The following is a 23130-nucleotide window of genomic DNA, read 5'->3' as shown; positions in this document are numbered from 1 at the left end:
TGCCAGCATTATTTTCAATAATCCTTCTAGGAGCTCCTACCCATAAAGGAAAGTAAAATTTTTGGGTTGTTGGCATTGCTCACTGTCCTGTTGTCCAGGGGAAACAGGGCATGTGGTAGCACTCGAGGAACACTGGGTGCTGGCAAAGGTGTCTTTCACCTACAGCCTGCAGGAAAATGTGGTGATCAGAACGTCTCTGCCTCAGGGGGAGAGATATTTTAATTTCTTCAGCAAAGATTCTCATGTCTTTGAACTGTTTAAGGCAGTGATGAGAAGGAAAAACCTTTTCAGTAGCAAAGGCTGAGTCTGGATGAGCTTCACCCCGTGGTAAAGCAGAGTCTATGGTACTTAAAAAGCCATAAAATAATTATTTTGAAGGCACTCCGTGGTTCTGTTTTTTTGTCCTACTGCTTTGCATGAAGCCAGATTTTTTTTTTTTTTCCAAGATGGAAATGATATTCCATCAGTGGTATTCCAGGGAGTTCTCTAAGCAGAACTCTTGTCCTTCCCGCAAGGGAAGCGGAAGGGAAAGGAAAAGCTTTTAGGGAAGATGGGGAGTTGATTTATGCAAATGATTGCCCAGCTATACTCTGGGTAGCTGATCTGTACTCGTTTCATTGGAAGCTGTTGCCTTTACATGTGTGGCAGCCCATGGATATAAATGAGACAAACCCATTTCACATCATAATCTTCCCACATTCTGAAGTCCTCTGGGGTGTTTGGAGATGATCAGTGTGAGAGAGATGTGTGATCTGCTGCTGCATTCACCTCGTATAATCGAGAGAGGTGACACAGGGCATCGATTTCAGATGTGCCTCTGCTATGGACTGTAGAGAGGCCGAGGTATGCTATTTTGTTAAAAATCTGTTTATGAGAGCTTGTCTGAGTCTTGGGGTCAAAGAGTAAATATACACTTTTTTACTACTTTTTGGTTTTCTTATTATTTCTATTTTTTTCCCCCAAGAACCTGTGTGTTTTGGACTTACCTCGCTGTAAACAGTCCTTGAGGAAGCTGGTGTTTTACATAGCTATTCAGCACAGTAATTTGTAGTCATATTCTGAGAGGGTTGTGCCTAACTGTCATTTTAAGGTGTTTTTTTAATTGCCATCTTAGGAAATCCTTCCCCCAATGTATTCATTCTCTAACTTGTCTTTACAAAAGGCTCAAATACTTCTGAATGAAAACCAGCGCATAAGCAGTCACTCATTTGCATCTCTCGCTTTGTTTCTCTCACTTCCACCACATTATTAACCCAGTTCTTCATCAACAAACCTGCTTTTTTCCACTGCTTGTGTCAGATAACTGAATCCATTCAGCACAACCCGAGGCTGCAGTGTTCGAAAGCAGCTGAGGATGCTGGTCACTCGCAGCCCAGTTTTCCAAGGCGCCTTGCCCAGAGCGCATCCTGCATCGGTGGTCCCTGGCTCAGGGTGGGGAAAAACTCGCTCCTCAGCCAGGAGGTTTGCACTTTCCTGCAGCTGGAGGTTTCAGCCCAACACCGAGTGGTCTGAGCCCGTGTCTGGGGGCGAGTGTTGTTCGGGACCCTTGCAGAGAGCAGTCCCTGTGGCTGGTGGGGCTGCTGCCTCCTGCCTTTAGGAAATGGCTCAGTTTGGGCACTTTCCTGGGCTGTGGGAGCCAGCAGGACCCTCCTTGGCCAGTGGGGCTGAGCCCACGCTCGCACAGGCTCCCACCCACCGTGCAGCAATGGGCGGCAGCTGTCTCTGCCTCTGCCAGAGCCGTGGTCCCCTGCAGACAGGAGGGCAACATCCCTGTGACCTGCCTCGGCTGCTGCTGAGTTCTGGGGTCCTTGTTTCATCAGGTGTGGTGGGTTAATCTGTGTAACAGGGCTGGGAGAGAGGAGGGAGTATTTCCTTCCAGTCAGAGCATCAGGGATGACTCCTTCCTTGTATCCTCCCTGCAGCAAGAAGGCAAGATACCACAAGTGCACTCAGACTTCAGTCCCTGCCTGCTGCCGCTATCCTAAAATCACATGGGAGTTGTATTTATTTAGCAAAAGCCCTGCCAATGCAGGTGTCTTGGACATCGGTGAGGCCTTCAGTCTCTTCTGTTCTTGGCACACACGACATCAAAAGCTGTTGACATTCCCTCTAACAGAGTTCAGGAGCAGTAACCTCCAGCGTGGCAGTAATGGGCAAACTGGGCACAAGTCGGCTTTCCGCTGGCAGCAGTGAATGGGAAAAGGATATTCTCCCATGGGCTTCATTTCAGAAACAAAAGGGAGGAGGTAATTCTGCTATGAGCTAACATCCTACTGCCATAATTACATCTCCTTTACTGGCTTGATTGTAATGGTAAAAATTAAATACATTACCCCACTGTTTAACTGGGTACAACATCCAAATGTAGACAGGTCTACCAAGCCCCAATGCTCAAGGGGAGGGCATGGGGCACACCCAACCCATCGCACAACTGTGTGTACGAGTCTCCCCCTCGCTTCGTTTAAAGCAGGAAAGATGTATGGAGAGAGGCTCCTGTGCAGCACAGCTGACCCAACTTTCCCCTAGGTTTTAACTTCTAAAACTGTGGTGACTTCTACTGCCTAATTTTTTTTTTTTTAATTAAAAAGAAGCTGGAATGGTAGCATTGTTAATGGAGCATACAGGAGCTGCTTTACAATAACAAACGTATGTTCCACTTTCCTTTTATATTTGAATTTTGCTGTATGTGTTTTCTTGTGGTTTCTGAGTCAAGGGAGACATTGTTTTCTAGCCTATGCTTCCCGTGGGGCCCTGACTTTTAGCTGTATGTAACTTCCAACATTCAATTAATTCCTTTGTGTATTAGTGAAACCAGAACCTTTGATGGAAACTCAAAACCAAATCACAGCTTGGTGCCGTGATTCACGCGCTGACAAGTAGGGCTGGGCTGGAGATGTGCTCCTGCTGAAACCCAAGCCTGCCTGCCCAGGAAAGTTTGCTGTTGAGGGCAATGCCAGAGGAGCAGAGTTTGTCCTTTTCTGCCCATCTTTCCAACTCCCCCTTCTTCAGCAAAGGGGAAGTCCGACATCTGGGACGAACCCCTGCATGTTTGCACTTCTGTGGGCAGGCAGTGCTGGATGTGCGCAGAAGAGCTGGCTTGCACCGTGCAACGTCTTTGTAGCGTTCTCATGGACTTAACTTCCCTTTTCTAGCAAGTGGGAGCGTCGCGCAGGCTCTCGGCAGCTTTTGGCTCTTGCAGGGGTTTCTGCTGCCAGCTCAAGAACGGCATATGACAGATTGGCTGTGCGTTTCATGCCTCATTTACCTGCGGGACTACCGGGCTTGTTTGCACAACTGTGGCGATTGTAGGCGCCTCTTGAGCTTTGCGCTGTTGGGTCATGGACATATTTACTGCCATTACGTGTGCTGTTGCAGGGCTAGATGTGCAATGCTGAAAACGCAGATTTTAGGTACATCTGGGAAATTCTTTTCAAAACTAGTATCCCATCAAATGTAAGGGTAGGGCAGTACCCCTCCCACTATACTGCTAACATGCTGATAGCACAGCTGCACCTTGAGATCTATCTATCTGAAAGCTCAGTGAAGCCACTAAGGAAAGGAAATAGCCAGTTAAATCAGAAGTAGTGTAGGAAGACATGGGTGAGCCTGAAATCTGCTTTTGTTTAGATGCGAGACTGGATTGAAAAACAGGGAATATAAAATATGATATCTAATAAACCAAGATTAGAGGAAGAGCTGACCTGTATGTTTTCTCTAATTAATGCAAGAAGAGAACTGCTGGATAACAGTGAGGATAATTAGCTACTGGGATAATTTAACCGAAGATGAGTTGCATTCCCTGTTGCCTAAAGTCTTTAAACTGGGTCTGCATCCCTCTGTGTGAAAGGGATGCTGTCACATAGAAGTTATGGCTGAGCGAGTGCAGCTCGCCCCTAAGAGAAGGACAGGCAGGATCGCTCCATGGCACGGTTAGGGTGCAGGGCAGATGATCAGAACTGTGTACCTGAGGGAGCCGTGGGATTTTTGCATGTGCCAACCTGCTTTGAGTTAAAAGTGAAGGAAAAGCTCTCACTGAAAATTTTTGAGCCCAATTCAGAATACATTGCTTTTGATGGAAAGTAGTTTTGGCAGGGGTGAGGGGAAGGAGAGTATACCAGCTGGTTTGAGGGTGATGCCTGTGCTGTGCAGAAGGCTGGGGTTATTCCTCGGATTAGAAATACACCTGGATTAGGCAGGTGCAGGGTTTAGGTTACCCTTTCGTGCATGCTCTCACTCCAGGACTGTGTATGGGGGAGTCAGTGCGCAGTAAACAAAAGTTCAGATTCTTGGCTGGTTGCCGTGAATGTGGACACTTCCAGCGCAGCAGTAATGCCGACATAACTCATCCTGTTCATGGCACACTTGAGTATGCGCAGAATTTCATGCGGAGTGGATAGTGTCCTGTAAACTCACATCTGAGCTCTGTTCATGGGCTTTACTGTCCAGCTATAAGCCTTCAGTTCCTCCCTTCCTCTCTCAAGACCAATGTCTATTGAACTGGAAGCGCCTTGCGCCAAGCGAGGACTCGCACCTGCGTCTCCTGCATCCAAGGGGAGCATCATGCTCGCCAGGCTGATGGCTGTTTGGGGGGAAAGGGACTGGACTCCTGCCTGCTGCTGCTCGGTGAAAATTTTCTAGGGTCTCTATTTCATTCTGAAACAACTGTTGAAACCCTGATGCTTCCAGCAGACCTGAGTTATTCTCTCTCTGAGCATGCCTTGTGTTGTGGGTTTCAGCTTGAGAAAGAAATTGGGGAGGAGAGAGGTTCCTGGGGCTTGCTTCTTTTTCTTCTTTTTTTTTTTTTTCTCTTTCTTTTTTTTTTTTTTCTTTTTCCCAAAAAATGCTTTTCAGCCAAGATCCTTTCCAAAATCTTGCTGACATTCAGTCAAAGAGCCAGTGCCTGAGCAAAGGCCATGGTATGCTTCCTGGACCCTAAACCTGCCTCACAGGAGGCACAGCACTAAGCCCTGGCAGAGGGCTTAGCTCTGGGGATTTGGTTCAGTGCAGTCAAATCAATCAGCTCAGGCTGGAGTGAGTAACTCCAAGATGCTTTTGCTGCTACTGCTGTCCCAGCTTGCCCCTTGTCTGCGTGGTTGCTCTCAAGCTTTGTGCCACATCTCGGCTGCACAGCGTGATGCACCTGAAGCATTGCTGCCTCACCTGCCCGCCGGGAGGGGTGAAGTGACTGTGGCAGAGGAAGCTGCGAGGTTTGGGGATAAGAAAGCAGCTCTGCTTGCCACCCTCCATTCTGCTCCAGCTGGGCTGAGGCTGGATTCCACAGTGCTTCCAACGGCTGGCAAGGGATTGGCTCTGGTAACTGGTGGCAAAGCCCCATGTCAAGAAACTCCCCCAGTGCAATGCTGTCAAAATCAGCAAATCTGCACCCTCTGATCTACTTGTGGCAGAGTTTTGTCATGCTGGGGGAACTTTAAGTCTCTCATCATGAGTGTGCATGGAAGCTCTCTTAATTTCACAGCTGCTTTTCTTAGTAGGAGACAATTCATTTTTTCACCCAGCTGTGAAAACCCGATCTCTAAATCCCCATATCTGTGCATGTGTGGTAGTCAGATGCATAGTGCCTCTTCTTTTAAACTTTCGGCTGAGATAGTCAAAGCATCTTGAAAACAGGATCAGCTCTTCATAGGCGCGGGGAAACTGAGGCACAGAGAGGAAGCAACTTGCTTACGTTGCAGTGTAAGGTTAGTGTCGGGACAGCCAGGAACAAAACCCCCAACTGCTTTCTCCCAAGAGCTGCTGCCTGCATCCCAGACCTGTATGTTAACCCTGTGTGAAAGCAGAAATCCCAGTTAGACACTGGGAGTCTGGTTGTCGTTTACTGTAAGGAGCAGCAGAGCAAATGAGATTCAGTCCTTGGAATTTTGACAGAATTGTCACCAAAATAAGAAACACTTTAAACTGGGTAGAATAAAACCTCGTCATTTAACAGAATCAGATGTTCAAAGGATTATCTTTGGAGGCCTTTTTAGACTGCTCTGGTAAGGAGCAAAAAGAACCAGGGCAGAGATTTCCTTCTGGTTTGCGTTCTTTTGCTATGTCCCAAGTACATTAAATTGAACAAAAACATGTGACAGGATTCAACTTTGTTGCTCAGTGTCAGCTCTAACTGAAGCAGGCAGGCAAGCTGCTACATGAGCCGGTGTCTGGCTGAGGTCTTTGTCTTTATTATTGACAGCTATTGATATGCAACTCTCCCAGAGACAGCACAGTAAAATTTTCCATCTTGGTAGGAGTATTGTTGAGTAAAGACCTCCCCCAAAACCCCTTGAAATTGTTGCAGTCGAAAGGTATCAATGATGACAATTAATGATCAAAACCCAAGACACAAAGCTGCTTGCGCCAGGAAGGGAGCTGAACAGGCGTGACAGAAACACTGTGCCAAGCTGGGGCTATTCTGACAAGCACATCTTCCTCTTGTCCGCTGCCGAGTGTCTGGGAGCGCCTGCTGGCATGTGAAACAGCCTCGGGAATGATGAAGAGTCCGAGCAGGGGAATAGTTTGTGGTGTCAAAAGCTTTGAGACACGGCTTCAAGTCTGCAGCCTCTTGCAGCTTGCAGAGGAAGGTGGGCGTTGGGTGAGCTGGGGCTCCTTCCTAGGGCAGCTGGTGCCGTGACCACGTGCCGCTCCTGGTGAACCTTTCAGTGCTTTCTTATCTCCTTGTGTACAGCAGGAAAAGGGAAGCAGTAGGAGGAAGTGATTTCTCACGCGGCTTTGTATTTGCTTCTAATTAAACGTTGCTAGTCGAGCTGTGTTTTCCCACTTTTCATTACCGGCTGGGGACGGTCTATCTGAATCACCCCAGTGCTGTTTTCAAAGCTGACCACACACATGCACATCCTGGTCGGAGGGAAGCTGGAGTGACTTCCATGGGGAGATAGCAAGTAATATGCAGCAGTTAATGGACTAAGCCTCATGTTACAGTGAGCTGAAACAAGCAAAAGAGCTGATTACTTTCAAGCAAATAAAATCACCAAGACTAGTGAATTCATTCTGCAATTTTATACTTTCCTTCTGGCAGTAGCTTGCGTTGTCTAGACAGGAAGATGTGTGCAATCAGCTTTAAAGATGCAGCTTTATACATCCCATGGGAGAAAGACCTGAATTCCTGACAAGCAAAGCTCTGTTGGGATGAATGGGAAACAAATTACTCCCTTCTACTCTAAGGCAATTGGTGTCTGTATTGCGCAGGTTCTTGCTGCAGCTCTTCAAAGGTGCCCATAAGATTTGCAGATGCTCCTGCTTTTGTCTTGTAAAGCCCATCGCTGTCTGCCTGCAGACTTTCAGATGTGCAATACCCAAACCAGAAATCCCCAAGAAAATTTAGCTCTGAAACCTGTCCATTAAAAAGGCAAAGGCAGAAGCTTGCGATACTAGTGAAAACCAAGGTGCTGTGGCCAGCAAGCAGTCCTGCCGCACGTTTGTGCCATTTGCAGAAGGAGGTTGGCAACCCCTGCAGCAAGGCAGCGCGCAGGGGGAGGGGGACCTTGGGTTTCTCACTGCGCTTTGGCTGCTTGTCCCTTATGAGACCCAGCAAATCCCTGCACTGATCTGCGCCGGCTTCCCCATTTAAGAATAAAAAAGTTGTCTTTCTTACCTCCTGTGACGTCTCTTTCCTCTTGCTAATAATGCCATTCTATATAAAATATAACAGTATTTAAACTCAAGTAAATATGTCTAAGATTCAGAGATTTAAATTCTGGAGGTTTCACTAAATTCCCCCTGCATATACGTATGGTGTATCTAGAGCTGACCACCTAGAGAATCTTTAAGGAGCTACCTTCCTTTCTGAGTCTGTTGTCAGTTTATCACTTGTTTACCGGACAGCGTAAGTAAGCAGTGTTGCAGGCTTCGCTTGTGCAAAGAGATTTGCTGTTCATGCAGCACAGCGAAGGTGAACCTGTGGTCTTAAATCCCCACAGCCAGCGGCAATGCCAACTGTGCTGATGCAGGGTTCGGTTCATCTGAACACTGGGGTAGGCACTGCTTTAGATGTGAGTTTTAAACTCTGGCCTTAAGTGCTTGTGTGTTTGGAGCTGGACTCTCCGTTTGTAAGAATACCTGAGTTTTAAAATAGTGCAGGAAAAAACCCCGTGTTGTTTAATGTGGCTAATGCATGGTCTTGATGGCTGCAGTTGCTGGTACCATCACAGGAATTGTGTTCAGGTGGGTGACTGGGCGGCCAATGCACAGAAGCTAAAGGTACATCTGCTCATTTTTTTTGCATGCAGAATTACATATGTGCCTTCCTGAAAATGGCACTTAAATACCCCCCTCTTCCAAACTTGACTGGTATTGATCCATGGATGGAGTGCAGAATGAATGAATTTTATTTGTGCAGAGGTGAGCCAATGATTTTAATCATGCCACACATTTCCATTTTGTTTAGAAACCCAATCGTAGCAGCAAACCAAACAAGAAAAGTCTCCTTGTTTTCTGAATGATGTTATTTGTTTATCTGCCAAAGTGCTTTGCATTTCTTCAGGTCACAGACCAGCCCATGTCTGGCTATGTTAATATTATAAGAGTTATGCAAAAGCAAAGTTTTAGAAAAATCTTTCAGCTGAAAGAAATAGGATCTTAAAATCCCAAAATAGAGTATGGAAAGGTACACATCATGTCTGGCTTCTCTTTCCCCTTGTGGCAAATGTGACTCAAAGGAGTTGGTTTTTTTCCAGCTCGATCTGTATACAGTTTGGGGGAGTTTTATTGTGAGTAGGTCACCTTATAATACACAAAAATATTTCCTCCCCGAGTTCTGTATTCATAAATCTTTCTTGATTCTCACTCTCTTGAAACCGAAATCCAGATGATTTCGTTTTCTTCGTGGAAAGAGGAGTGAAAAAGAGTAAAGGAACACCTTGGCACAGGGCTGGTCCTCTGTTCTCATCGCTGCTGAAACTGCCATTGCGGGGTTTGTACCCACCCAGCCCGGGGCAGCTGCAGGGTGAGCCGCTGCCCCCCTTCCCTGAGATGAGCAGAAGAGTAGACCTGAAAAACTGAGACTTCAGAGTGGCTTGATTGTTGCTAAAGGAGGAAAAAATGCATTTCAAAGTTGTTATTATTTAAAAAATGTTTTACATCTTCACTTCTCTGTAGGGTTCTTTAAGGGTTATTTCTACTCCTTTGCTCTGCCAAAGGAAAGATCAGCATTGTGGTTAAATACTAAAGCAGCCACCTAGCATAGTGGAGGTGAGTGTTTATTGAGAGTAACAGTCACTCATAGTTCAGTTTTAAGGAGAGACACGTATCTGAAACATAGCTTTAATGTGTGCTTTCATTCTAGCTCACAATGAATTTTTCTATATAAAAATGCAGCACAAAATATTAACTTGTTTCTATCCCTGCAAAGTAGGGTTAGCATCGCTGTTCTTGTTACAGGTAAACAGAGAGGTTATATGACATGACCAAAGCTATGTAGTAAGTTTTTGGCAGAGCTGATTGTAAAATGCTGATGTTAAAGCTCCTGGAGCATTTCTTTGGGCTGTCATCTTAATTTTTTGTTCCTAAGTCATTCTGATGTGTTCTTAGCAAGCAAAAGGTTGAGGGAAATTCTTGTGGTAAATGACCACCTATATTATCCATTAAAACATAATCAGTTAACTCAAGAAAAGGACACACACCTTCAGATGGGGATACTTGACTCTTTTACATGTATTTTTCTCTTTGTATTTGTGTTTCATAACGCTATTTTGATTTTACAGTGATGTCATCCTAAAGCATTGCCATAATGCCATAAATTACCAAATAATTATGTTACTTTCTTCCCCTGATCAGACAATTAATTTAAAATCTGGTCCTGTGGAGGACCAGAAGGCTTTTTACTGTGATTTGTACCTCCTTGTCCAGCAGATGATACAAACATTGCCATACGAGCACACAATCAATTTCTCTCTTGAAGTGCGTATACATTTATACAGACACACAGCCACAGACATACATATTATTAGAAGACCATGAATAGTTTTGCCTTGGGAACTCATTCTGTACATGAGCAAACACCACTTAAAATTAGTTTTAAAGGTGGCCAGTATTAAAAACTGTGTATGTAGCTGGTTCTGTTGTAGCTGCTACTGACTGTGCTCACTGGGGGCAAATTTTCTTTTGTAATTTATTATCTGTTTTCCTCCGTTCCAGTCTCCCACCTGTAACTCTGGGATTTTGTTCTGCCAAGACACAGAGGGTAGAGCAAAAGCTGCTTTGTTGTCACTGTAGTAACTGTTCCAGTCCAAAGGATCCTCTTGTCATCTTAGCTGGATCCACGAAGAATTACTCAAATTACTCTGTCAGACATGACAATAAACATGCTCAGTATTTAAAAACTACTCTTCTTCTCTCTCTCCCCTTGTAAAGACAAGATGGCTTTTCATTGAAGGCCAGGAAATCTTGGAGTTTGAAAGTACCATACCTAGGATGGGTTTCAGTATGGCTCCCAGAGGACCTGGGCTTAATGGTCCTCCATGGATAAACGGGGGGCGATTCCTACATTCATGCCTGTTCCTGGCAGATCTGTCATTTTGACCTCTGTTGCCTTTAATCTTCTATACACTCTATACATTTCGAAAACTCCCCTTGGCTGCCATCGTATTTATCACATTCTTGGCAACACGGCTTCTCCAATACCAACCCCTGTGCTTGGAGTCCAGCTCCGCTCCTCCTCCACCTCGCTCCCAGAGCCAACTGGCATGTTTGCACAGAGCCTCGTACCCTGTTTTTCCTCCTCACAATCTCCCAGAGCGCTTGTGCGAGTGAGTTATCGTAGGTGTCTGAGCTGCAGCTGGGCTGGATTCTGTAATTCTTTCTTGCACAACCCATACTTATAGCCTGTTGACTTCAATGGAGCTATTCATGTGAGTGGAGGCTGCAAATTCGGGCCCTTGGGTTGTAAGGTCTCTGGGGCATAGACCCTGTCTTTGTGTGCCTCGCAAATATGTGCTAGATGAGTAATGATAGCTCAGAAGAGTGAGTGTCGCTTTACATTTGCCATACTGAAGGAAGGTTGCCAGGATTGCATTGATGCTGCATGTGGTCCCCTTCCAGGGGGGAATTAATCCTTCTACGCAGAGATACCTCCTGCTGACTGGTGAAAAGAAAAAAGAAAAAACCCACCAGTTTGGCCACGAATACTATTAACTTAATCTTCCTTTTCTCTGATCTTCCAGTACTATTTGCTTTGTATGGCTTCATCAAGGTTTTGAATTGGACAGAGTAATTGAAAACAAATTTAGCATGTCTCAGACCATAAAGTTCCCTTTCAGCTGGATCATTGGCAATGCGGTAGATAAATGTCTGGTTTTCATTTTTGGTTATGTGAGAAATTTAGGATGGTTTATTTGTAATTTTGCATGTTAATAAAGAAGGAGAAATTTCCTTGTCGCCTGGCCTATGGAGGCATTCTGGCTTTCTTGCTTCTCTTGCAGCAAATGCTGTTTATAAACGTTATTTAGTACAGAAGAGTGTGTTTATGTCCCTGAACCCTAAAGGCCCCAGTCTCTACGTGTAACTAAGACCTCCTTGTACCGTACAGACAGACCAAACCCCACATCTACCTGTACGGATAGTATTTTAATGCAGTGCAAGAGGAATGGCTGAAAGTGAACCAACAGCTGAGGGAAGGATGAGTTTTAAAGAGCAGCGACTCAATGCTGGTTGAAATCACATAAGTGATTTCAAGAGGCCAAGAACGTATTTCTGTTTACAACTATTCAAGAATTCTGCAGACAGGGAGATTTGTCAGGTGAAGATGTAGATACTAAAAGGGAACATTCCCCCTGGGGGAGGAGGCTGATGGGCAGAAAATGCAATGTTGTGAGTATCTAAGAAGTTGATGCTGGTGTTTGGCGCTGGATTTGGGAAGTTTGGAAATAGGTTTTGATAACTGGGTAGAAAATGAGAGATGAGAGGGCAAAGAGAAGAGCAGAGCTTTGACGATAAAGGCAGGCACCTTATGTCTGGTATGAGGGAGACGGGGAAGCTGGAGAGATGTGAAGCTCAGGGTGATGTCAGCAAAGTGAGAGGTTGGAAGGACAGTCCTTCCAGCTGGATTTGAAATGGATGTGAGCTGGGGCAAGACTGCGTGTGCCAAGGCCAGAGAGGGGGATGTGGCAGGGATCGTTAATTTCTGAAATGTTTATACATCATTTAACATTTCAGTTCTCAAAATTGCAGACACATTTGCTAGATACTTCCTGTTTAGGGGGGGAAATACTTTTTAACTGCAGTTGAAGTAGGAATCACAAGCTGAGCTGAGGCAAAGTCATTCTACTGAATGTTAGGCTGGAGAGAAACGAGGGTTTCCAAGTTGGATGTCACGTAGGGACTGATTTAAAGCCCCTCTGTCAATGGGCATCTTCCATTAGCGTTGCTAAGGTCTGCAGAAGGTGCATATGGGAGTACTACGTATATACCAAATGCAAGTAAGAGACTTTCTTCTGTCCTTGCTGTGTTTGCTGCTGCTCAAGGCTGCTGGTGTGACGAGTCAATGCAGCTTACCAGCTTTATCCACCGCACAGAGAAAAATCTTTTGAACCTCATTTAGGAAACAGTCACTGCAAATTAAACAAGTGTACTCAGAAATTTATCTTTTGAGGGGTTTTATCAATCTGTTTTGACAACCAACAATTTCTGGTAATGGAGAGCTTGTCTGGAATTTTTTCTTCTTAATATATTCTTTTTTCTTCTTGATATATTTAGTATTACCATCATTAATTAAATCCTTTCCATTGTCTTCTTTCCCTATGTATCACGGACTCCAGCAAATACTCTTAAGAGGATGTCTGTCTCTGAGAGCGAGAAAGAGTCTGTACTACATATACCTTTATGAATATCTATATCTCCATATCTGTATATCTACTTGGTTTCCTGACATGAAGGCATTTCAAGCTCTGTGTTCGATAACAGATTTTTAATGTCTTGCCAGCTTCACGGTTACATGGAGAACAAACCCTTGGGTCTTCAGATCTTCATTGGGACAGCAGACGAACGGATACTTAAACCTCATGCTTTCTATCAAGTCCATCGCATTACAGGAAAAACTGTCACCACCACCAGCTATGAAAAAATCATTGGCAACACCAAAGTTTTAGAGATTCCATTGGAACCCAAAAACAACATGAAAGCAACGTAAGCATATTTCTTTTTATTAGCAAAATTGAGCAGGATTAAATTGGCATATGAAGTTCCTTCTTTTTTGGAAAGGAGTCACTTAAATGAATAATGATGCCTGCTCTGGAGGGACTCCCCTTTCCAAAGCATCAGGAAGATATATGAGTGTAAGACCTGTTTTACAAAAGCATGAGCAGCAGTTGCAAGCACCTGGGTTAAATGCTTAAAGAGTTACCATTTATCAGGTGACCATGCAGGCATTTTTGCTCTTTACCCCAATTGCGGTGACTATATTGTAATCATCGTTCATCTTCGAAGTCAGAATGGGTTTGTAGGGCACTAAGCAAAACAAGACTCATATCTCAAGTCCTTATGCTGCAGGGACACAGTGAGAAGCAAGGAGCAGTAGACAATGGAGGAAAGGTGTACGATTCATTTTATAGCATTTACTGGAATAGAAAACATCTCTTCTGAGCTCAGCCAAGTGCTCTGGCCATGGAATTGCGCTCTCTTGTTGTAATAGGTTAACAGAAAAGCAAGCACAGGCACATCTTTTCTATATTACCTCTTCCAGTTTTATGGAGGCAGAGGGATGAAGTGGGCACCAGTCTGAAGCTTCAGGCTTGAATGTGTGCCAGGCAGCATGAGAGTGATTGCTCTGCAGAGGGAAGAGCTGTATCTCCATCCTTCAGAGGATACTGACAAAATTGGCAGAGCAGCTATGTTTTTAAGCCCCTCTATTTCATCGCAAATTCTACATTCTTTCTTTATATCTTTTTTCAGAAAATGTACCTCATTCCTTACAAGTAACGCTGGAGTAATAAACCCCTGCACACAGGCAATGGCAAGAAACAGTGTGGGTGTAGGAAGGAAACAGTTTGGGGTCTCCCAAAATGTGATTTTAATTCATATCAAAAGAAGAAAAATGAGTGTCTTTAAAACTGGTATCAAAATGGATTGGCAGTGCCTGTTTAATAACGGTGCTCACTGCACCCTCCAAGGACTATTGCTGAGCTGAAGATCTCGGATTCTATAAATATTAATTGGCACATTCTCTTAATGTAGACAGGCGTGTTTGCTAGGTCACGCTGGACTCTTAGGAAGTTAACCTGCACTTGCACCAGTATTCAGTTGCAATGCTGGTTTGAGCAATCTTAAACATTTCGTTGCTGCTCAGCCCCATTCTGCTCCCTACATGCTCCCTTTGTGCAGGAGAACCATTTTCTGCTCTTCCAGGCTATTGCCTTGGCTGGGACCAACATCCCAGGGCTTTGGAGGATGACATGGTGACCTGGGCCAGGGCTGGAGAGCCCAGTTCTAGCAGTAGCACCTAGTTTGTCCAAAAGTAGGAGAGAACGGTTTGGTTCCTGCTTCAGAGATGAATTCAATGCTTGCATTACAAACCGTGGGGAAAACATGCCTGGGTGGTGCACGCAATTAGCTGGTTCAACCGCTGTGATTCTCCATGGAGCTGAACTAATTTGCCCACGTGCAGGCAATAGCTGCTGTGCAGTCTCGGTGCTGAGCTGTTGGTAGAGCGGGCGGTGGAGGCTTTAATGGTCCCCAGCTCACCGAGGGCTGCGGCACCGGCTCAGCTGGTTGCCTGCCCTGTGTGCCCTCCTTGTGCTGAATCACTTTCCCTGCCCCACTGTGCACACTCGTGCTTAGCACTGGAGGGGAATAAGACTCGGGGTTATGAAGTTTAGAGATGATGTTTGTCTTCTGCTGTTGCCAGAGTTAAGGCCACCCCTAGCCCTTGGCTGGGACGTGCCTGGGACATGCTGAGCCACTGGGCCCAGACTCTCTGGGGAGGGATCCAACAGTGTCCCTCACTCGCCACGTCCGGGATTTCTTCCCCTGTAACTGCTGAAATGGCCATATCTAGATCCTACACAGAACAAGTGTTTGGAAGTGCTTTTAACCCGGAGGTTGAAGCAAAACAGCTTAATCCTCTTGACTGTCACCTATTTCCAAGCTGTTTGAGAGCAGGAATGTTAAGCTAAACGGTGTGTGTGTTTGGCAGCATTGACTGTGCGGGGATTTTGAAGCTGAGGAATGCAGACATCGAGCTGCGCAAGGGAGAGACAGACATCGGCCGGAAGAACACCCGCGTCCGGCTTGTTTTCCGCGTGCACATCCCCGAGTCCAATGGCAGGATCATTTCTCTGCAAGCAGCATCAAACCCCATCGAATGCTGTAAGTATCCCTTGAGATTTACTCCTTCTCCATCTCTTGCAACAACGATCATCTTGTCCCTCTGCTCCAGGTTAGCACTGAGGGGAAAAACCCCAAACCTGCTCAGCTTGGCAAACGCAAGGAGCCAGTGTCTCTGTCTGTGCCACCGTTTGAGTGACCTGTGGCTCTCACCTGTGTGCACTCCCTCTCCTGACACAAGCTTGGGTGGCAGGTGGCTCTTCGCAGTGCTTAGCGTTTGTGAAGACGGTGAGGGACTTCGGGGCTTCGGCGAATTTATTTATTAGCGTGTTGCTGCTGGAGCCCTCTGGCTAGCAGGTCATTTCTGGGAGCAGGGAGCCAGCGTGGATGTGTGTGTAGGGGTGTGTACACGTTCTCCCTGTTTGTGCCCGAGTGTGCACGCTGCCTGCCTTCCTGCGAGTGGTTTTATTTTGAGTGGAGGCACAACCAGAATTTGTCCACAAGTTGGCAGGTGTTTGGATGTTTTGAATTCAACTATGGGCCAGATCCTAGCGCTGTGGCCGGTCCTGCCTGCTGAAGGAGTGACTGCAGTCCTCTGATTTGAGCTGTGCTAGGAGAACAACTGAAATGGGGAAACATGTTTGATTTTGAGGCTCAGGCGCATCCTGGTTATTGTTTTTTCTAGATGTCAGTGCAAAGAGGTATACAACTCAGGCTGCAGCTGAAGCAGGGAAAGGCCGGGTTGCTCTGGTATTCCCCTGAGGGCCAGAAGAAAACTTGCATTTTTGATTTCTGAGGGGCAAATCCTATAAGCTTGTAAGCTGAGAAACCTGCACCTCCCACTCATTTTAATGTACTGAATCCTGAGAAAGTGAGGCCTCCGACAAGGTGCCCCCCCCCCCCCCCCCCCCCCTTTCCCGTGTCACAGTCATTTCTGGAAGGGCTCCACCCACTTTGCTGGTTCGTGTGCATCCTGTGATGCTTTTTGTTGGTAAATGGTGCCTTTTTAGCGGTTTGGGGATTTCACAAATACATAATGAACAGTTTTCCTCTCCCTTTGCTGAATGACTCACCTCATTAGCAGAACCTGTCTTGCCATAAATCGTGTGAAGAAAGTCATTGAAAAGTTTCTCATGTGTGAGTTTTGTTTATGGGGATGCAGGCTTTACTTAAATAACAACTGGTTAGAAGAAGAGAGAGGAGTCAACTTTGGATGGGAAATCAAGAGAAACTGGCTAGTTGAATTATTGATGGCAGCTTTTTAAAAAACAGTAGGAATGAATAAACAAGGCAAGGCTAAGGAGAGGATGATGGATGTGTGTGATCTCCTGGCAACGTTTATGAGAAGATACCAACTGTCAGAGCATTTTAGCAACGGAGTGAGGTCTGGCACTGTGATGGGGAAGGGAGAACAGTGGGAGTAGCCACCACCTTTCTCCATAGGAAACAGTTACGATCCTTTGTGGGACCAGATGGCTGAAACAATAGTGGCCTCCACCCCAAACCTGTCCCTGCCAAAACAAAGGCCCATTTGCTAAAGGAAGCGTTCAGTAAATTGCAGCTTCTGTGGATAGGAAGGGAATTGTGGCAAAGGATCACCTGGCTTCTCCCTCAGTTTATTTTTTGAGTGGAAACGGCCCATTCCTGCCTACAATGGGGAACTACTCGGGTGGGGAGACTCCAGGTGTAACTCCTACGTCACTGTACAGCAAAACAGCATGAGTCCCGAGCAGAGAATGGATGGTCCCTGGGTCGTGCAGGGAACCCTGCGGATCACACCCCACTTGCTCAAATTCTCCCACAGGAAAAGCAAATATGAGTTAGCCAGGCATTTCTAAGACCCTTCTGCAATTGCACACTGTATTTGTGCCCATCACCAAAGAGAAGAGCGCTCAAGCAGAAATCCAGTCACAGTTTCCAGAGTAAGATCACATTTTTCTGAATTGTATGTGCACACCTGAGTTGCCTGTGCAATGACTGCTGTTTGCAATGGCTTGTTTGAGATGTGTAGGCATTTATTCTGAGATAGGTTTGCTTTGTTGAGTCTTAGGGGCATAAAAAAGCCAAGAGTGGAGATAGCAGTGTAAATGGTTTATTTTTATGTTTTTTTATCATTAAAATATGAAAATATTGGCTGCACAGCAGATAGCAAAGCTCCTACAAGAAAAGAATTATTTGTTCCCCAAGGAAAAAAAAACGTTTTGTTTTTGGAATACTGGATATACTGGCAGTTTGCAGAGACATGTTAAGGACTGTGCTTTTCTGAACTCGTGGAAGCAGCGTATAAAGTGATCTGGAGTAATAAGCCTCTTCCTTTTGCATAGTTAGCAACGTTTTTGCATTTCAGTAGTACTTCCTGATCTCAGCCCAGTTCTGGGAAGATGGTTAAAAACATCAGTTGATTCAGCCAGCATTAGTAATGCAGGCGAAATCATGCTGGAGATGGTAATCTCAGTGTCTCCCAATGTGCATATGTTGCAGAGCTCACAGTCCCGGGTAAGCTCAGGTGCCCTGCCAAGAAGGGGCACACTGTGGCTTTTCTCTTTGTGTCCCACCTCTCACCTTCACATGCTGCTGGGATTCTCTCTTTTTTTTTTGGATCCTTTGTTCACTTTTCGTTTTTTTTTGACATGGGCACCTGGGAGCCCTTATCCTCGGGGTCTCTCCTGTCTGGTAGCTGTTAGTAATATCCCACCGGGAAAGCCTTAGTAAGTAGCAGCTCTAAGATAACTGTCCATTTCCCTACCAGTGGGGTTCCCCTGAGAGCACTGTTGCTACCAACAGAATATCTGAGCACTCTCCTCAGCAGAGGCTGATCCTGGCTGAAAACTCCCACCGGTGTCAGCAGATCATTAGCTGCAATGAAGCAAGAACTGTGAAGTATCTGCTTTTCACGGGGCGATTTTGTTCCACCTCATCTGTGTCACATTCGGCACTTGACAGGTTTTAGGAGGGGATTTCACAGGTTCAAAGCATCATCCGGAGCAAGTTCCTCCCCAGGCAGCTGTGTGGGAGGACCAAGGAGGTGGTATGTTGTTAAATGATCAGTTATGCTTAAAATCGACCTCATATCCAGACAAGCCTGCGCCTTCAGCAGCTTGCAGATTATTTCTCCTGTTGCCTGTTGATTCGTTCTGAAGCCACTGAGGAGGCAAAGGTATTTGAAAGCCCTCTGATAATTGTAGCAACAGGCCATCACTTACTTAGGGTTAAAAAGCCACTGTCTTGGAGGTGTGGTGCTGGAAAGTTGAGAAAAATCCCTTCCTCCGTGCTCAGTCCATGAAACGGCAGCAAGCACCAGAGGCACTACATGAGGTGACCCCAGGATGCACAGCCAATGGGCCCATGCAGCAGCGTGCTGCTTGGCCCCGCTCCCTGCCTGCGCACCCCTGCGCACCTCGGCGCTGTTAGTCCTACTGCAGCTGTGCATGCCCCGGTGTCCGTCCCTGCTTGTGCAGCTCCGTGCTTTAGGCACAGGCATAAGCCGGCTCGTGCAGGTGAGCTCGTGTTGGGCCAGGCAGGGCTGTCACAGGGCTGCTGTCACAGACGATGGTGAAATTGCAGGTGTGAAGAGTTACGGAGTTAACTTGTCCCTTCAAATACTGCCCTAATAATGAGAAGCCACTTGGCGCATTGCCCGTGGAGGGGTTTGCTGTTTGCTGACCTGATCATTATTTTCAAACTGTTAAGATAATTTCTGTAACATTAGTTCTATTGATTCGCTTTGATTTACTTTTCACTATGAGCTGGAACTCATTTGTCAGTGAGTGATTGGTCTCTGGAGTTTTGTTTCTAACCCTGGGCTGAAGCATCCACGGAGCAGAGAAGGAGCAGTACTGAAGGGAGGTCAGAGCTGCCACATAAGCACCTGCAAGGCAGCTTGGTTTAGTCCATGCTGTCTGCAACCAAAGACTGCTTTATGCAAGTGTCTGCGAGATGTGAGTGTAGGCTTGGCAGTACCATCCACGCTGTGTCACAGTTTTTCTTCTAACGAAACCTGGTTAAACTCTCCCGATGTGTGTCACAGTTTGTGTTTCGTATAATCCGTGTTGGCTGATACAAAGCTGTGCTCATGAATCCCTTAAAATGCAAACAGTTGCACTTGGCACGAGAGAAGTCTGAAATCTTGTTCTTATAATAAATATTCCGAGGTGGTAAAAAAACAAAACAAACAAAACTTATTGCTAAAGAACTGTGTGTCCATCTGAGGAATTTAAATAGTTTCTATTATTGACCATATTTTGTTCCACTAAATTGGGTAAAATATCTTATTTCCCTTTAATCAATTTCCCTGGAAGTTTCCTTTATTTTTCTCTCCTTCTAGTAGATTTTCCCATAATATTAGACAATCTGAGCCTATGATATGTGACACATTAATAACTACAGAGGAAAGAGCTAGTCATGTAAAAGAATGTTGTCTTGGCAAACCAGCGAGTGCTTTTTCCTCGACTGGGAGTTGTGCTGGTTGGAATACAATGGCAGGCAAGAAGAAACCCTAGTTTATTGAGATAAAAAGGCTGAAACAAATGGTCTCTTTGCACATGGGAGATACCCATGTGCAGGTTTAACCATAAACCATGATTATTATGAGAGTAGCGTGGTTTCCAGTTGAATTAAAGGCTATTTTTTGCCCCTTTCATTTCAAGACACTCACACAGTTTGCTGTAAATACAGCTGACACAAAAAATAGTGCTTTTTCTGAAGTGAATTTTTTCTCTCTCCTAAAGCACAGAAGTTAGAAGCTAATTCTGTCAACATTTGCCACGTCTAATGTGCAACCGAAATATTTCAGTCTGGAAAGTCTGAGTCAGACAGAAGGAAAATGCCTGCCCTTTTAGCAGGCTCTGCAAGCCTTGCTGCGAGGATAAACTCCTGTTTACTTTTTGTGTTTGCAATATGGCTGTTGGTAAAAGCAAGCACCCCAGCATATTACGCAGAGCATGGATTTCCGAGCATAATTTAAGCTCGGTGGATCTCCTCCACAAGGGATTAAAGGGAAGTGCTGTGCATACCCACAGAGATGATTGACAGACAAGTGAACCGAGGCCATGGTTTTCCTGTCATTAATCACACGCTGGTTTGGTGAGCTGGCTGCAGTTCATAGAAAGTATCATACTTATCTGACACTACTGCCATCAGTGCTTGTCACTCCTCCTTCGTAAGGACATCATAAATTATGTGCAGGGAAGAAGGTGGAGAAAAGCCCTCTATTTTTGGTGCTTTTTTCTTGGATGGCTCTGCACAAACTGCTGATTAAGTCTTGCTGGCAACAAACTGGAAACTGTTGTCATTCATACTGGGTTCTTCTTTTCACAGCGTTTAGATCACATTTCCAAGGTTTCCCATCTAATCACGAGGGTTGGAAATTTGCTTTATTTACTTGATCCTCACTTAAGCCATCCACTGTCCCATACTCCTACCAGGAGGTGAATCATTGCATCCCACCCATTAGAAGACTGCTGCTCTCTAGGGGACCTTGCTGATGGCTACCTGCCTGCTAAAGGTGTCTCCTGCCCTTGGTCCTCCCCTGGCTCCCATACTGCAGCTCCCCAGCCTTTGCCCCTTGTCCCACCAGAAAGCTCAGGGCACTTCAGCCTGTGATGGATGAGATCAAAGTCTCTCAGGACATTAATGCGTTGGATAAGCGTTGGGCACAGGAGCTCTTATCCTATCAGTCCTACCACAGGCAGGCAGCTTGTGGTAAATAAACAGAGTGTGACAGCAGGAATGAAATACTTACTTTGGCTCATTAAGGTTTGCACTGAGGTGGAAGAATTAATCCCACAACAAATTATGCCTCTGCTATTGCTTCTAGGGTTTGGTTTTTTTTTAGCACCAGACTCCCAGCTCTATCTGCTCTTCTCAGATCCAACAGAAATCAGTGGTTAGAGCCAAGAGCCTTTGGTGCTTTGGAAAGACATGTCAGACATGGTGAATCCCAGCTTGAAGGCTTCCAGCAAGCTGAGATGGGCTGGGGCTGCCCTGGGCAGGGTAAGGACAGGGTGGGTCCAAAGAGGGACCTGGACATCTGCCCTGGGGAGGCTACTGCACTGGGGGTGCAAGTTGTGACCCCACCTCTTTTAAGTAGCCACATTTTTGGTTTTACTTGGCTTGTGATGGCAATTTGAGGTAATGCTAGCTTTGCCGCAGGTGAGCCTCAATCCTGCTTCTTGTGATTGCCCAGGGTAAGATCTGTCCTGAACGCTAGCCAGCTGTGGCTAAGCTCTGGATCCAGTGCTGCAGGTGTCAGAAAGACAGCATAGAGCAGATTTGACTCCAGCAGCTATTCTTTTGACTCTATTTACACAGAGGTTTTCACGGAGGCTTCCAGCCACCCTGCAGAAGGTGGCACTGAGATGGTGCGTGGATACACGGAGGCTGTAGAGTATCTCTGCCCTGGAAGTGTCGGTCAGACCCGCACTGCCCTGCGCAGAGTTCACAAGCCCGTTCCTCCTGAGAGGCAAATCACGTTAGTGTTTTTGCTTGGCTTACATTACCCGATCCAGCCCTCATCCATATTGCACATGCGGGAGAGAGATTGCTGAGACTGTTCCTCTCTGGAGGCTGTTAAGAGACATTTAGCGTCAGTTAAGGCTTTTCATAAAACGAGTCAGCTTTTGGGCAAGACAGGGCTGCACTTGGAAGCCCTCCAAGCTGGTGGAAGGAAACACGATGCTCAGGCAGGGCGAGAACTGCTTGTCCCTGAAGATGCGTGCGGGAGGAGTGCTGATGGGGAGAGCTGGGTGGCACGGAGCAAAAGGGGCACTCAGGTGGATCTGGGATTACCTAAGGAGCACATTAGGGAATACAACTGAGGTTGTCACTTGGAACCTGCTAGCAGCAATGGGCAACACTCTCCTGGGGGAGATTTGGAGCCACAACAGACTTATCCAGGTAATTAGTTGTCTCAAAATAATCCCTTTTTTTTTTTTTTTTTAGAAACCCAATAGCCTCTCTGCTGAAAAAGGGATGGTTATGGGTGCTGCGGGCAGGTGGAGAAGCCAGAAACACCTTTGCCCTGCCTTGGCCCACTTCCTTACAGTCAGCCTCCAGGCTTGTGCATCCCATGTGAAGCATTCAGCCTGCTGACCCAGAGGATCAGGCCTTCTAAACCTTCCCTCCACCTGCTGGCATAGGGAAGGAGATAGTGTCTCAGCCCCCGACAAGCACCCTGTGCCCGTGCAGCGGGTGCAGGCGAGCCTGGGTGGGCTGTGGGTAGCAGTGGGCCTGCCGGGTGGCACGGGCAGGGGTGGCAGCTCAGGGGCTGCTCCCCTCCCAGACTGAGCCTCGCTGGAGGTGCTGCAACGCTCTGAGACAGCAGCTCTCTTTCTCTTATGTTGCTGCATGCATTGTATTTCTTGGCACCATGTATCCATGACATCTTGATTTGCAGACAGTCAAATAAAATAGAAAAATAATGTCCCCTGTTAATAGGTTGACACACTGCTTCAGGCCAAGTGTGAGTATTTCTATAGCATTTGCTTTGCTGCCTTATGTCAGTAACTGTTGCTATTGAAAGTAAACACCCCAACTGGTTAAATCAACAGTGTTTTGTTTATTCAAAGCTCATAAACTCCAGTAGCTGTAGGTCACTTTATGAAGTGCCAACCCCTGGGGGAAGAGAAGGAATAGTGTGAAATTACTGCATGCAGTCCACCCATCATGAGCCTTAGAGGAAGGAGATTTATTGGCAATTAATATTTCTTGCAGAGCAAAAAAAAGTAACCCTACTGAGGCAGCTCCACACTGAACCTTGAGACTCATTACTGGTGGAAATGGGGAATGGGCTGAAACCTTCTTATGGGCCTGGGTAAAAAAAAATATCTTGGAAGTGAAAAGTGTTTTTTTTTAGAAAAG

The 23130-nt window shown here is 46.0% G+C and overlaps 1 protein-coding gene across 5 annotated transcripts in view; it reads left to right on the top strand.

The window, feature by feature from the left end:
* The window catches only part of NFATC2 (nuclear factor of activated T cells 2), a 102173-nt gene that overhangs the window by 24128 nt on the left and 54915 nt on the right, over positions 1-23130 (top strand). For all 5 annotated transcript variants that reach the window (XM_056354331.1, XM_056354329.1, XM_056354327.1 and 2 more), the window contains exons 4-5: positions 12935-13137; positions 15143-15315. In XM_056354331.1, coding sequence (XP_056210306.1) covers positions 12935-13137; positions 15143-15315 — 376 coding nt within the window. The remainder of the gene's footprint in view (positions 1-12934; positions 13138-15142; positions 15316-23130) is intronic.

Source organism: Falco biarmicus, chromosome 10, assembly GCF_023638135.1.
Source record: "Falco biarmicus isolate bFalBia1 chromosome 10, bFalBia1.pri, whole genome shotgun sequence".
Taxonomy (NCBI): Eukaryota; Metazoa; Chordata; class Aves; order Falconiformes; family Falconidae; genus Falco; species Falco biarmicus.
This window is presented reverse-complemented; position numbering and strand designations above follow the sequence as displayed.